Here is a 15,055-nt window from a genome sequence, read left to right on the forward strand (position 1 = left end):
ATGCTTTGTTAAATTGCATTACAATATGTTGTGGTCTAATTCCTGTGCATTAATATAGAGTGGTAGCCTAGACCGAGCAGTTAAGGGAGTCATGACAGGACAGAGGACCCACCATCACCAATGGCTCTTGTGGGGGTAAGCGCTACATATACATTGCATCTCTTCAAAAGAGAAAACTGAGACACATTAAAATGCACAGGTGTGCACAGACTATTGCATTAGGGTGTGCACCTCAAAGAGCAAACACACATGCATGTGTATGATTGATATAGGATACAAACGCCCTGGGTAGCCTCTACCACCACTATGCCAATAGAAAAAAAAAGTGAAATAAACTACAGCTGCTACTTAGTGAATGAATAATTAAAATGAAAGGGTCACTAAAGGAAAAAAAAATTTCGCTAAATAGCTTCCTTTACCTTACTGCAGTCCTGGTTTCATGTCCTCATTGTTCGTTTTTGCTCTGATGTTGCTGTGATTCCTCTCTGTTCTGGACACTTCCTGGTTGTCTGTTTCCTGATAACCAAAGTACTGGGAGATTTCTCTCTATGGTCACTAATCAAGGAGGTGTGATTACGGTGTGTCTAAAACTCCTCAGCACCAATCCAGTTTCGTTTTGCAAAACCTTCACTGCCCTCTATTGGCTCTCTGGCTCTGTACATCAGAGAACCAGGAAACAACAGCAAAAATGAAACTAAACTGTAGGTACATTATATGATTGGTTTTTATCTATTTTTAATATTTTTTTTAAAAGGAATCAGTTAACTATTATGTCTCTATACCCTGTAAACAGTAATTTCAGCAAAAAAAATGTTTTCCTTTAGTGACCCTTTAACCTAAATAGGTGTAAGAAAATTGCAGCGCTAATTAATATAATAATAAATAAACAATAACATATAAACTCAATAACACCACGTGACAAGTGATATAAAGTCCATAAAAAATTGATGAAGAAATCCGATGAGAAAATTCCTTATTCTGTGAACCTTCCACCTCACCACCGTGCTGTGATAACTCCCCTCTGAAAAACGCACTCACCAGACGGATTTGCCTTTTACTCTCGTGTTAGGCTAAATCACTTGTGTATGATCCCACAAATGGATAAACGAATCTCAGCTGGACCACCGTGATAATCCCTCAATAATGTACATGAAAACAAAAGAAATGCTCCAATAGTGTAAAATTGTACCACCAGTTTAATTCAAAATCACAGCAACACTTCATTCACACAAGAGTGAAAGGCAAATCCGTCTGGTGAGTGCGTTTTTCAGAGGGGAGTTATCACAGCACGGTGGTGAGGTGGAAGGTTCACAGAATAAGGAATTTTCTCATCGAATTTCTTCATAAATTTTTTATGGACTTTATATCACTTGTCACGTGGTGTTATTGAGTTTATATGATATTGTTTATTTATTATTATATTAATTAGCGCTGCAATTTTCTTACACCTATTTAGGTTAAGTTTTTTACACATGCATGTGTGTTTGCAGTATCTCACAAAAGTGAATACACCCCTTACATTTTTGTAAATATTTTATTATATCTTTTCATGTGACAACACTGAAAAAATGACACTTTGCTACAATGTAAAATAGTGAGTGCACATGCTCATCGTTATATACAGAGGTTGTCTTTGGGAAATAGACATATGAGTGCTGCCAGCATTACTGCAGAGGTTGAAGGGGTGGGGGGTCAGCCTGTCAGTGCTCAGACCATACGCCGCACACTGCATTAATTTGGTCTGCGTGGTTGTCATCCCAGAAGGAAGCCTCTGGTAAAGATGATGCACAAGAAAGTCTATAAACAGTTTGCTGAAGACAAGCAGACTAAGGACATGGATTAATAGAACCATGAACTGTATATCATCTATCCAATGTTTACAGTTGCACTGTCTTTTGCGCCTACAGTTATTGATACCATTATTATTGGAACCATGTCCTGTGGTCTGATGAGACCAAGAAAAACTTATTTGGTTTAAATGGTGTGGCACTGGGGAGCTACAGTTCATTGAGCAAACCATGAATGCCAACATGTACTGTGACATACTGAAGCAGAGCATGATCCCCTCCCTTCGGAGACTGGGCCACAGGACAGTATTCCAACATGATAATGACTCCAAACACGCCTCCAAGATGACCACTGCCTTGCTAAAGAAGCTGAGGGTAAAGAGCACATTGACACTGTTATAAAAGCTGTAAACTAACTACTTTACATTGTAGCAAAGTGTAATTTCTTTAGTGTTGTCACATGAAAAGATATAAAAAAATATTTACAAAAATGTGAGGGATGTATTTACTTTGTATATATGTATAAATTACACATACATGCACAGACACACACCACACTCTTATAAATAAATGTAAACATTTTTTTTAACATTTATTAAAACATGTATGGTGTCAGTAGTGCAGTGGATCTTGTCAGTAGAGTAGTGGCTGTGTCAATAGGGCAGAAGTTGGTGTCAGTAGGACAGTGGATGATGTGGATGTGTCAGTAGGGCAGACCTTGGTGTCAGTAGGACAGTGAATGATGTGGATGTGTCAGTAGGGCAGACATTGGTGTCAGTAGGACAGTGAATGATGTGGATGTGTCAGTAGGACAGTGGATGATGTGGATGTGTCAGTAGGGCAGACCTTGGTGTCAGTAGGACAGTGGATGATGTGGATGTGTCAGTAGGACAGTGGATGATGTGGATGTGTCAGTAGGGCAGACCTTGGTGTCAGTAGGACAGTGAATGATGTGGATGTGTCAGTAGGGCAGACATTGGTGTCAGTAGGACAGTGAATGATGTGGATGTGTCAGTAGGACAGTGGATGATGTGGATGTGTCAGTAGGGCAGACCTTGGTGTCAGTAGGACAGTGAATGATGTGGATGTGTCAGTAGGGCAGACATTGGTGTCAGTAGGACAGTGAATGATGTGGATGTGTCAGTAGGACAGTGGATGATGTGGATGTGTCAGTAGGGCAGACCTTGGTGTCAGTAGGACAGTGGATGATGTGGATGTGTCAGTAGGACAGTGGATGATGTGGATGTGTCAGTAGGGCAGACCTTGGTGTCAGTAGGACAGTGAATGATGTGGATGTGTCAGTAGGGCAGACATTGGTGTCAGTAGGACAGTGAATGATGTGGATGTGTCAGTAGGACAGTGGATGATGTGGATGTGTCAGTAGGGCAGACCTTGGTGTCAGTAGCACAGTGGATGATGTGGATGTGTCAGTAGGACAGTGGATGATGTGGATGTGTCAGTAGGGCAGACCTTGGTGTCAGTAGGACAGTGAATGATGTGGATGTGTCAGTAAGGCAGATGTTGGTGTCAGTAGGACAGTGTCAGTCAGTAGCGAAGTAGACTGTGTCAGTAGAGAAGTAGACTGTGTCAGTAGGGCAGAGATTTCATTGTGGTTAATTTTGTTTATTTTGATCGAATTTTTATGTATTTTTTGTGCCACATGATGGCACCCTCTTGTGGTTATTAGGGCAGAGATTGGTGTCAGTGGGTCAGTGGATGGTGTCAGTAGTTTTTAATTTATTATTTTAACTTTTTGTTATTATTTTTTTTACAATTCTATTTTTTTAAATATTTGTTACAATACTATTTTTTATCATTTTTTTTACAGATTTTTTTTAGGAGCACCATTGGGAGCTTTGGGGAAATATCAGGGGTCTAAACAAAACCCTGATGTCTCACTTTTAAGACTGAGAAAAAATAACTGAGTACAGAGATTCGGTAGCTGGAAGAAGAGGAGAGGAGGGAAGCCAGCAGCGCTTCAGGGAAGGGGGTGGGCAGTGGAGGGAGCCCAGGCAACAGGGGGAATCTTCACCGCACAGGGTGATTACAATATGGCCAGGGACAACTGGCGCACCCCGTGCACACACCTATGTTAAATGAATGTAGACCCAAGAACAAAAAAGTCAACAAGCAAAAGAAAAAAAATGAGCAGTGATAACTGTCTGGTTGTGTCTCATGATGTTTACTTTGAGCTTCTCCTCTGCCTGACCTAATTTTGGGCATGTCACATGGATCTGTAGCATTTTTTTTAGGTAAAAAACACCTTCATGTCCAAGGTGTTAAAATTATATATATGTAAATTACAAGAGAAATACAAACACAGCATTTTTGCAAGAATTAATGTATATATTTTTAGACATAATATGTAAAACTTGCTGACGTCCATGTTTATTTCCACAAATTATGTAAGTCTGCTTCAATTTTGCTTAATATAACAGGATAAATCCCACTTGATTTGTAAGGGTCATAAGCATTATCTCAGTAGGATTCTAAGTATAGGGTAGTTGCAACAACAGGTAATTAAGTGCATATAAGTGATAATTATTTTAGCACCTGAAGCTTCCTGTATATTGTACGGTACATAATGAACTGGTATATATTGAGGCAATAAATAATACAACTTCAGAGATAATCTAATGATGAAGATAACTATAATGAATTCTGAATGTGGCCTAGGTAAGTAAAAAGAGTTCTTACTGGTAATACTGGCTAGACAAAACATTAAGGTAAGGGTAAAACACAGCTTAACCTCCCTGGCGGTATGATTCTGTCTGGAATTACGTACCAAAAGCGGTACAATTATTTTGCAAGGAAATTTGGCGTTTTATACTGTAGGCCTGTAATTTTTAGAAATAACTCACTTAAATCTGACCAAGCAAGAGTCTTGTAGGCATCCCGGGTATGATTTTTTTTTTTAAAACAAAATTATAAATTATAATATAATAAATAATTATAAATAATTATAACAAATAATAATATAATTATAATAAAAATTATTCAATAATGTAATCAACTCAAAATCACTGAAATTTGCTCAGTTGCAGAATTGTTGCTGTCATTATTATTTTTTTTATGACGAATCTCCCCACAAATCGCTATCGAACATTTCTGCAAGTGATTATAATTTATTATCGCTGTTTTCTAGCTGATCTAAAACCATTTTTGACATAAAGGGACACTTTTGGACAATCTACAGTTTTTAGGCAGAAAGAACATTTTTTATTATATAAAAGTACACGCAGGGCACTGGGCAGACCACTAGGGACAAGGGGTGTGTGTTTTTTTTACATACAGTACTGTAATCTATAAGATTACAGTATACTGTATGTAAAGTGTTTGTTTACTTTTTTGAATTTGGCGCCGTTCTCCGCCCCCGTGCGTCGGGAACGGAGATCGGCGGCACACGGGGACACTGTGAATCGAGCGAGGAGGTCCCGCTCGCTCACACAGCGGGGTGGCATCGCTGGATCCAGGGACAAGGTAAGTAACTTGCCTGTGGATCCAGCGAGAAGGTAAGCCGCGCCGCTGCACACTCTGCACGTCCACCCCGAGCGTGACTCGGGGATACCGATCCTATCATTGAAAACCAACCCCGAGTCACGCTCGGGTTTACCGCCAAGGGGGTTAATATACACTTCTACCTTAATTGTCCAAAAAAGTTTGCTGATACTATTTAAAAAAAAAAAAAGTCAGTAGTTAAAATTAGACATTTTAAACCTATAAAACAGCTAATATTAAAAAACAAAAAACAAAATGCTAATTATTAGTTTTCATTTGTATACCAGATCCAAGTTGCAGAATCAGTGTCAGGCCTCGTATACACGACCGAGTTTCTCGGCAAAAATCAGCAAGAGACTTGCTGGGATTTTCTTTTGCCGAGGAAACCGGTCGTGTGTACATTTTTCGACGAGACCAATTAATAAAAGCAAGGTAAAGGATCCTGTTCACAAAATGTATTTATAAAATTCATAAAGCTTTACTGCATGAGGACACAACAACTTTGTAGATATTAAATTGTATCTAAAGCCAAAACTTACGTTTTGATAAAGTTGGGAGGGGGGTTAGGTGCTAACCGCTGTTTGTGTCCTAGTTTAGAAGAGTCACCATCGATGTCTGCCATAGTGATCACTATTAATGGGACTGAAAGAAAGGGAAGATCCTAAATTTTGAGTTGTCACCAGAACAGGAATAGAGGTCTCCAAAGAGGGACACTTATTTTAGTGACGGTTACGTTGAGATTTCTCTCACTTTGCAGAGACTTCATTTGCTGTGCCTACAGGACAGAAAGTGAAATTCAATCTCTATAATAGGCCACATATGACAAAGAAATTAAAAATTAACAAGAATTTTTAACCATTTCTTACTCGGTTTAAAGCTAAAATTACGTTTGGACATTAAGATTACTTGTGTGCAATAGGTGTATAAATCATGAACAGAAGTGTAGACTTTCAGGTCTGCCCACGCCAGATCAATATCCAGGATGGATATGGTTCAGACTGGACATACCAGTTAAAGTTAACTAATCAGTAATTTTACAGGTCTTCATGAATACATTTCTGACAGGTCACAATAGACGCCAACAGTCATTTAGCTCTAGTTAAGTGATTTTTTTCTAGGCTGAGACAGGATAATGTCTGAACAAAGATGCCTCCATTCTTCTAGAGAGAAAAGCAGATGAAAGCATTGTCAGGGGCAGAACTGTGTTTCTATGAAACATAACAAATGTTTTTACACTTACATGTCACTTAAGCTGGCCATAAACTAACCAATTTGTCCATCCACACAAAGGATGGAGGAATCCTCCGCACCAGAACATTGTATTTAGACAGCAGCTCATACAGAATACACTCATCAGTAGCCGCAGCTGGTTGACTTCTGTTGAGAAGGGACCACCATACACTGATTGAAATTGCCTACTCTGCTGAACCAAACTAATTTTGATCAGTGCATTTCCAGATTTACAGGCAGGCACTTAACATGAAAAAATATGTAAGGATTTTCATCATTTATAAGGGATTGAATCATATCTATTTTATTTGCTATTCAAATATTTACTAAGTGCCGGTAGTATAATTATTACTTTCGGCACTCCAACGCTGAACATCAAGTCTCCCATACAGAAGCTGCAGAGTAATTTTGACCACCTTTGTATTAGCGGAACCCATTTACAAAATGCAATGTTCTCTGTGAATGGACAGTGGAAGGCAGTGGGGCTACTTTGTAGCACAGTGCATTTCTCCTGTTAGAGTACTGGAAGTATAGTGATAGCTGTACACCCAGTGCTCAGTAAAAATGTAAATAGTAAACAGGGTTTCCAACTTTCAGTAAATTTACAAACAGTTTGTAAAATCAGTAATTTTTGCATCTGTCCATGAATGTCCATCATGGACGTGTAGTCTGTATGTCCGTAATGGACATTTATGGACAGATGCAAAAAGTACGGATTTTACAAACTGTTTGTAAATTTACTGACGGTTGACAACCCTGATAGTAAGTACAAGTGATAAGCCCACTGTGTCACACACCTTGTTGAACTTAGTTTTGCTTTAAAATATAATTAGCATTTAAAATTACAGAATTAAAAATTCCAATAGAACTGTAATATATTACCAGTTTTACTGGATTCTATACATATTCCTGAACTTCTCAAAACAAACAAAATCATCTGTATTATTACTTATTGCTGGATCACTGTTTACTTGTCCTAATCTATCTAATCCTAATCTATCTATTAGTTTGTTATAAATAATGTGTTCTTCTCTCTCCAGCAGTGCACTCTGTCAATAATATCTTCTGCTATTATTGTCTTATTCATCAATGTGGACAGAAGAAAGATGTGCAGTTATCTATATGCATGTCCATCTAACAAGGAGCTTGGACAGTGGATTATTCCATTGCTTCTGGTGTTCCTGCTATTTCCAGAAACAACTGAGAAAGACTCATCAGAAATAGGTCTCTATGACAGAAATTCACGGCAGCACTTAATTAAAGACAGTCGCTCTTTATTACATCCCATGTATGATAAGTGAGTACTCTTAATTAACAGTAACACTAATATGCGCAATGGTGTCAAGGAAATGATAGTTTGGATATTTGAATCCACAAAACAAACACTAATGCCACGTACACACAATCGGAATTTCCGACAACAAATGTTCGAAAGCGCTCAAAGAAAACAATTGTTCTCCGTGTGTTATCTACGTGCTTTGGGTATTTTTTTTTTTTTTTTACAATATGCAAAAAAAAATGTTTTCCATTTTGGATAAAGTAAGGGAGGGTAACCCCTGTCAGTTTTTGCCATCTGTGTCATATTGGGGCAATTTACCTTCACTTCCTGTCCCAAAACAGGAAGTGAGATTAAACCACTCCAAAATAAAGCCTGTGCTGCTTCCCCTTTAAATATATATGAACCAATAATAGTGCAATAAACAACCAAAATAGACTGCACTCTCTTTAGCCTCTGAAGCACATGGCAGAGACTGGCGAAACCGGTCAGGTTAAGCCAGAGTCCACCTCTTTACTATAACCTGTATGTCACCTACATGACACCTATGGAACGGTATACCCTGCAATGCATGTCTTTTTCACCAATCCAATGATATCTGTGAACAACAGGACCTGATAAGTCTACTTACACTTTTCCTGGATGTGGGACTTTTTTTTAGATGATCTTCTGTGCACTTTGGATCATAGTTGGTCCTCACAGGACTGGGACTGGTAGCTAGAGACTGTTGTGTAACTCTACCTAAGTTACAAACTTTGCACTGTGAGGGAGGGTATTCAGGGTATGGAATTTTGGGCCATTTGGCCTTGTGGTTACATCTGTATGACACCATACACCTAGATCCCTGAATATTGGTCCACCTTTGCACCTTTCTTTGTAACACTCAGCTATCTTACCACCATCCAGCCATATCATGTTCTATATGAACTATGTGAACCTTCATTCATTACATCCAGGAAGTGCATATTCCGGTCGGTGTGGAGTTATTTAGTGAAAAGAATTATACTGGAACATCCGTCTGCAGGAGTATTCCTGCAAATACATAATACCCTATAGTGGCAACACGAGCCAGGGCATGGGGCCAATACATGTGTTTTGTCATTTATAGTCATAGTTATATGACATATATATGAGGTGGACATGGCTTTTTAACAGTATAAATGGTACTGTATGATTACTACTGATTTTTATTTTATTTTTTTAATTTTGACATTAATAAGTATATATCTGTCTTGTAGATACAGTGTGTTGTATTAATAATCATGTCGGGTACACACAAACGTTTTTAATGGTCTAGAAAAAAACGTTTTTTTTCAACCCGATTATTGTTAAGCCTGCCTTACCTACACACGATCGTGAAAAAAAAATGCTCTAGCAAAGCGCGGTGACGTAAACACGTACGACGGCACTATAAAGGGGAAGTTCCATTCGGATGGCGCCACCCTTGGGGCTGCTTTTGCTGATTTTGTGTTAGTAAAAGTTTGGTGAGAGACGATTCGTGCTTTTCAGTCTGTTACAGCGTGACGAATGTGCTATCTCCATTACGAATGCTAGTTTTACCAGAACGAGCGATCCCATCTCATAACTTACTTCTGAGTGTGCACGTTTTTTTCACATCTTTAAAGCCTACACACGATCATTTTTTACAACGTTAAAAACGACAATGTTAAAAAAGAAAATTTAGGGCATGTTCTAAAATTTTAATGCCCATTTTTCACGTAGCGAAAAATGCTCTGGAGCCCAAACACGATCGTTTTTAATGGCATTAAAAAAAAAAATCATTTTTAACATCGTGAAAAACGGTTGTGTGTACGCGGCATTATTTTTAATAAGGGATCGTTGAGCAAAATCAGGCTTTTTATCATAGTTGGAGTAACCCGTGTTCTTTACTGATAGCTCCCATCCTTTTCACCTCCCTCCTTCCTTACCTTGAGCACAAGCTCAAGTATTTCTATTATCTTGTATCAGGCATCTTGAGTGTAATTTATTATTTTTAGTGTTTAACAACAAAAATATTCCATAACATAATATATAATGTCTCAATAAATATTAACTGGTGAAAAGAATCGGTGAATAAAAATGATATATAAAATAATGTCCTACAATCGCAAACAAATATATTAATATAAATGAAAAATCTCCACAATAGTCCATCCACAGGTGAAGTTCTGATTAGAAATCACACATGATCACTTCTGTGCTCCACACCAACCACAGCCTCCTACCAGAGCTATCAGACCTCTAACATAAAGGTCATAAATGCATGAGGACTATCCAGGGTAATGGTCAGATGAACACCCTCAGGCAGGCATCACAAAACATCAGTGTGCATGTGAAGATAACACAGGGATTAAGGATTACAGAGGTTGCTGTTGACACTGACATTGTTCCCCAATGTGACACTTGGGCTGAAGTCAGACGTACAGAAGAAGACTTCAGAAACATTTTCGCTAGTTACAGATCCCTTTTTGTAAGCTGTACAATAAGGAGAATTTGTTTGTTCAGTAGTGTAGATCTTTTGGCCTCAGGGCTTCTGATCATCCTAGCCAGCACTGAAATTATTGGTTATTATTATTTCTTCTACAACTCTTGTTTTCTTTTTCTTATTAAGAATTACTACACCACTTGCAGTGGAAAGGGTGGGAGAACCTATAATTTACACCAAGGCCCTAACATCTCAGATGATGAAAAATACGCATGAGCTATGAAGGACAGAATGGGTAGTTGAAAAATTAATGTTAAAAGTGAATTCCCTTTTCTTGGGGAAAAAAGGTGAATTCCCTCCCTCCCTAAGTGTACTTAGTATGTTGACATCTACATACCTGCTACCTGTCCTTGATTTAGACATACTTTATGTTAAGATAAATGACAATAGGGGGGGTCATCATCAAAATTTTGCTTAGTGGCCCAATAATCGATAGTTTTGCCCCTGGTAAACATAGTATTCTAATGTAGTATAGACAGTGTAGTTACTGTCAGTGTAATGAAGCTGTGTTGCAGAGGAAATGTACTAGAACAATGATGGAGAAAAAAAAGAGTGCACAGATCTAGTGGAATAAAAAAAAACATTTAATAAAGAATATTATGTGTCTGCTGTATCATGCACTTGTGTTAAATAGTATCTTGTTCATTTTGTATTGCTTCCTTTGTTTGGAATACCTGGTAATCTTGCCAGTCCCCCTGCTTTCCCATTGCAAACTCACAATGCTAGGCATTGGAGCACATCCTTCTCAACGTGGTAAGTTTTCTGTGGGAACACATGTGGGCTCACTCCAAAGCTCTGCTCTGTGTATCCATTGACACACACATTGCGGCTTGGCCTCGCCCTACTCACTGGCTACGAATGACAGCAACAGGAATCAATGGCTCTCTCTGGTGTCTCTGGACCAGTGAAGAGAGAGCAGTGATTCTGCTTTTGTGCACAGCGCTGGATCAACATCGGGCTTAGGTAAGTATAAGGGGGGCAGAGGGGGCTGCATTTACCTTAATGCATGGAACGCATTAAGGTAAAAAAAAAAAACTTTTGCCTTTACAACCACTTTAAACTAATAGTTTAACTGAGCATTAAAAATTGTAAGACAAATCTATGTAGAATGTAAATGTAAATCCTGAAAACTACTGCCATTATGAAAATGGGTAAATCTGCTGAGTAACTTACCTTTGTAATTACAGATTCGCCATCCAGTTCTATGCCATTCTGCAATTGAGCTATCGAGGATTATATGTCAGCTCCAACTCAGTCCTAAGCTCTTTGTTCTTTGATTTCCAATCCAAAGACAATACAAATAGATATTTTCATCAGCTGGAAAGCAGATTTTCAGACGTTTATGTGTTGTATATTAGTGATGTGCATAAAACCCCACGTTACATAATGACAATTATCGTTTGGATGTATCAATACCGTCAAGTAAGTTATGAAAAAAAATTATACTCCTTGTTCAGTCTATTGTTCAGTCTATTATTATCTTTTTCATATTTTTTTTACATTGTATTTACAGGATTTAAAAGCCAGGACTCCAACACAAATGTTCACCTTCAGAAGAGATGGAGACAGTAATGGGACAGCTGAAAATCAAGTATTGCCCATGTTTGTTATTGTATCCCTTTCTGCTCTGGGCATCAGCACTGTGACTGGGTTTTTTACCAATTTTTTTATCATTGTGGCTCATGGAATGGACAGGCTTAAAGGAAGGAATACGAACCCAAGAGAACTGATCCTATTCACTCTAGGTCTGTTCAACATTGCCTTTCAGTGTACCATGGTGGCCAATGACTCCCTTCTCTTTCTTTGGAGTGATGTGTATTTCTTGGACAATGTTTATACCATCTTCTCCGTCCTTCTGCTCTTTACCATTTTCTCCAGCTTTTGGTTTATGTTTTGCCTCTGTGGTTTCTACTATGTGATGCTTGTTACATATGAACAAACTTTCTTCATGCGTCTGAAGCAAAGCATCTCTGATGTGGTCCCCTGGATGCTGTTCATGTCTGTATTCCTATCACTTATTATCAGCATCCCAGTTGCTTGGAACATTAAGAAAGACGAATACTCTGTTCAGATAGATGGTAATCTTATTGGCAACTCAACTGTACAATATGGAACTCCACACATGAGTCTTCAATACCTGTTGGTTGCTAGTATTATTGGCTGCTGTGTTCCTCTCATTTTGGTTGCCATAGCAAACATTTTTATCATAAGATTTCTTTTTGTACACGTCAAACAGCTCAAGAAAAGTGCAACAGCAATGGGTGCACACAGTATGGAAGCAAGTGTATCTGCAGCCTGCACTGTCACCTCCCTTCTTATTCTTTATGTCAGTTTCTATGTCTCGGAAACTTTACTGATATTGGACATCTTCAAAGTGGACAGCCCTTGGATTTCAGGATGTTTAGTGACTGTTTATAGTTACGGTCCTATACAATCACTTATACTCATCCTAGGCAGTCCAAACCTCAGACAACTGATTCGGAAATGGTTATGTTCTATAAATGTTACCATCGTGCCTTCAGGTTCCAGAATAGATACAAGCTCATCAGTTTCTGTTCTGGCCATGTAACTTTCTATGAATAATTGTAATACAAAAATCGAAATTACTGTATACTTAGCACACATTTAGCTATGTATAACCAGTCTAGCCCCACATGGCACAATAATGTAGATGACACGTATGGTAAAGCCAGCCATAGATAGAGTGATTTTTTTTCCTGCAACCACAGTCAGTGTTGATGGGTAATCCCTCCAGCAGAGCTATTGTGTGCTCCCGATGGGTGGGGGGTCGGGGGCACCAGGAGCCGTCCATGCCAGGAGAACACACAGTGATTATTGCCAATAATCACCTAAAAATTATTTGACAGGCTGATTGTACCCAAGTTGATCGATCCATCAACTTGGGTACAGTCAGCCTGCCCATACATAGTTCGAATCTCGGCCAGACCCTGCTGAACTGGGCAAGATGGCCGGCTTAAGGTTTAATCTTTCACACAGTACAGAATTGTTGTCTTATCACAAGACACAACTTGTCTATTGCTTATTGTCAGCAAATAGAAGTCAATATTGGTCAATAATGGAGCTAGCGTTGATTACAACACATTTCATTTTTAATTACTGATTCAAATGGGAAAAGATTTTAGCAAAGGCCACTGCTGACTACTGACATCATGTTAAATACATCTATCATGACTGAAATATGGTCACTGCCATTGATGATCATCCTCTAAAAAGGCTAAATATTATGTTCTGTCTTGCTTTAGTACTTTCAATTAAAGATAAAAAACAGACTTCCCCATCCCTATACTTGTTCCTGGTTAGTGAATAACAATTTATTGACACGAAGGCAGTGGCTGTGCCACCCCCTAATCTATGCGCCCAGCCCCTAATCTACATGCAGGGCTCCGGATGCATCAATTTCAATGTTTTTTTTTTTAAGCAAATGATTAGAGTCTGAGGCTCTAATTGGCTTAAAAAAAAGGGTGGGCTCAGGGCCTCCTGAGCCCACACAGTTGTGCGACAATAGCGAATTAATATTCACTATTGTGTTCCTGCTTCTCCAATTAGGAAGCGGGCCTTAAGACCCGATTGGCCAAGAGGAGAAGCGACCGTATTGGCCACAGAGGAGGAGACGCAGGGGCAAGCCGCCGAGGATGAGATGCAGGGGGAAGCAGCATGGGAAGAATGACCCTTTTTTACAATGCAACGCAACACAAAGTTGTTTGCGGTGTGTCTCTCTATTGTACAGTGTGGTGGGGTACCATTCGCAATGAACAGTACCCACATCACACCACACACATTGCAGGTGCTTTGCTGTGGATTGATAAATAATGTTCAGTAATGTCCTTTACCATGCATTACAGATCCAAATGTGTTAAGTTTGTTTAGTATAATTTAGGTCATTAATGTATATGTAAACATTAATTAAAAAATCTGAACAAACTTTAAATTGATAAGCAACATTAGCAGAAAGGATAGATGGATAGATAGATAGATAGATAGATAGATAGATAGATAGATAGATAGATAGATAGATAGATAGATAGATAGATAGATAGATAGATAGATAGATAGATAGATAGATAGAGGCTGGGTTCACACTATTGCACGTAGACAGATGGATACTTGTGTTTAGATAATGAAACACTACAAACACGCTTTATTCCTTTGAGAGTTTGCAGTTATGTTTTTATTTTGCAAAAAAAAGCGAGTATCGGTTTTTAATTAGTCCCACTTCAGTGCAAGCGAACTCTCATTAGTAATTTAAAGCAATTTTAATAAGTCACGTCACATTTTGTGCTATTAAATAGCTCTGTGTATTATTATTAGACATATTTAATACGTGAGCTTAGTTACTTGAGGTCGAGGAACATTAGTTCTTATCCATCTCATTTAATACTGTTTTCATAATAAAATAATTTGCCTCTTAGAAGCCTGGATACAAAAAGGTATGAAATGTTTCAATAAAATAAAATGTGTGTCCATTAGATGCAGCCTCTACTTGATTTTGTATGCCTGCCATGTATTTAGTTCTGATGTACTCAGGCTGCAGTGCTACTGTATATACTCTTTTGTGATCTGTATCTAAGGGTATTACCTTACATACATTTCCCTACATTTAAGATGGCACACAACTCTTTTGGTTTATTTTTAGGAGATTCTATTTTAATTATATCTGCTTTGGTATATATCTTGCACTTATTCCTGTGAACATTCTGGGCCAGATTTAGGTAGAACTTACGCCGACGTATCTGTTGATACGCCGCGTAAGTTCTAGGA

At 38.5% G+C, this 15,055-nt stretch overlaps 1 protein-coding gene across 1 annotated transcript; it reads left to right on the plus strand.

The window, feature by feature from the left end:
* Positions 1-11,469: 11,469 nt before the first annotated feature.
* Positions 11,470-15,055, plus strand: LOC120924897 (taste receptor type 2 member 40-like). Its single transcript, XM_040335876.1, has 2 exons — positions 11,470-11,698; positions 11,790-15,055. Exons 1-2 carry the CDS (start codon positions 11,663-11,665, stop codon positions 12,843-12,845), a joined length of 1,092 nt encoding a protein of 363 aa, XP_040191810.1. The 5' UTR covers positions 11,470-11,662; the 3' UTR covers positions 12,846-15,055.

The sequence above is a fragment of the Rana temporaria genome, chromosome 1 (assembly GCF_905171775.1).
Source record: "Rana temporaria chromosome 1, aRanTem1.1, whole genome shotgun sequence".
Lineage (NCBI taxonomy): Eukaryota > Metazoa > Chordata > Amphibia > Anura > Ranidae > Rana > Rana temporaria.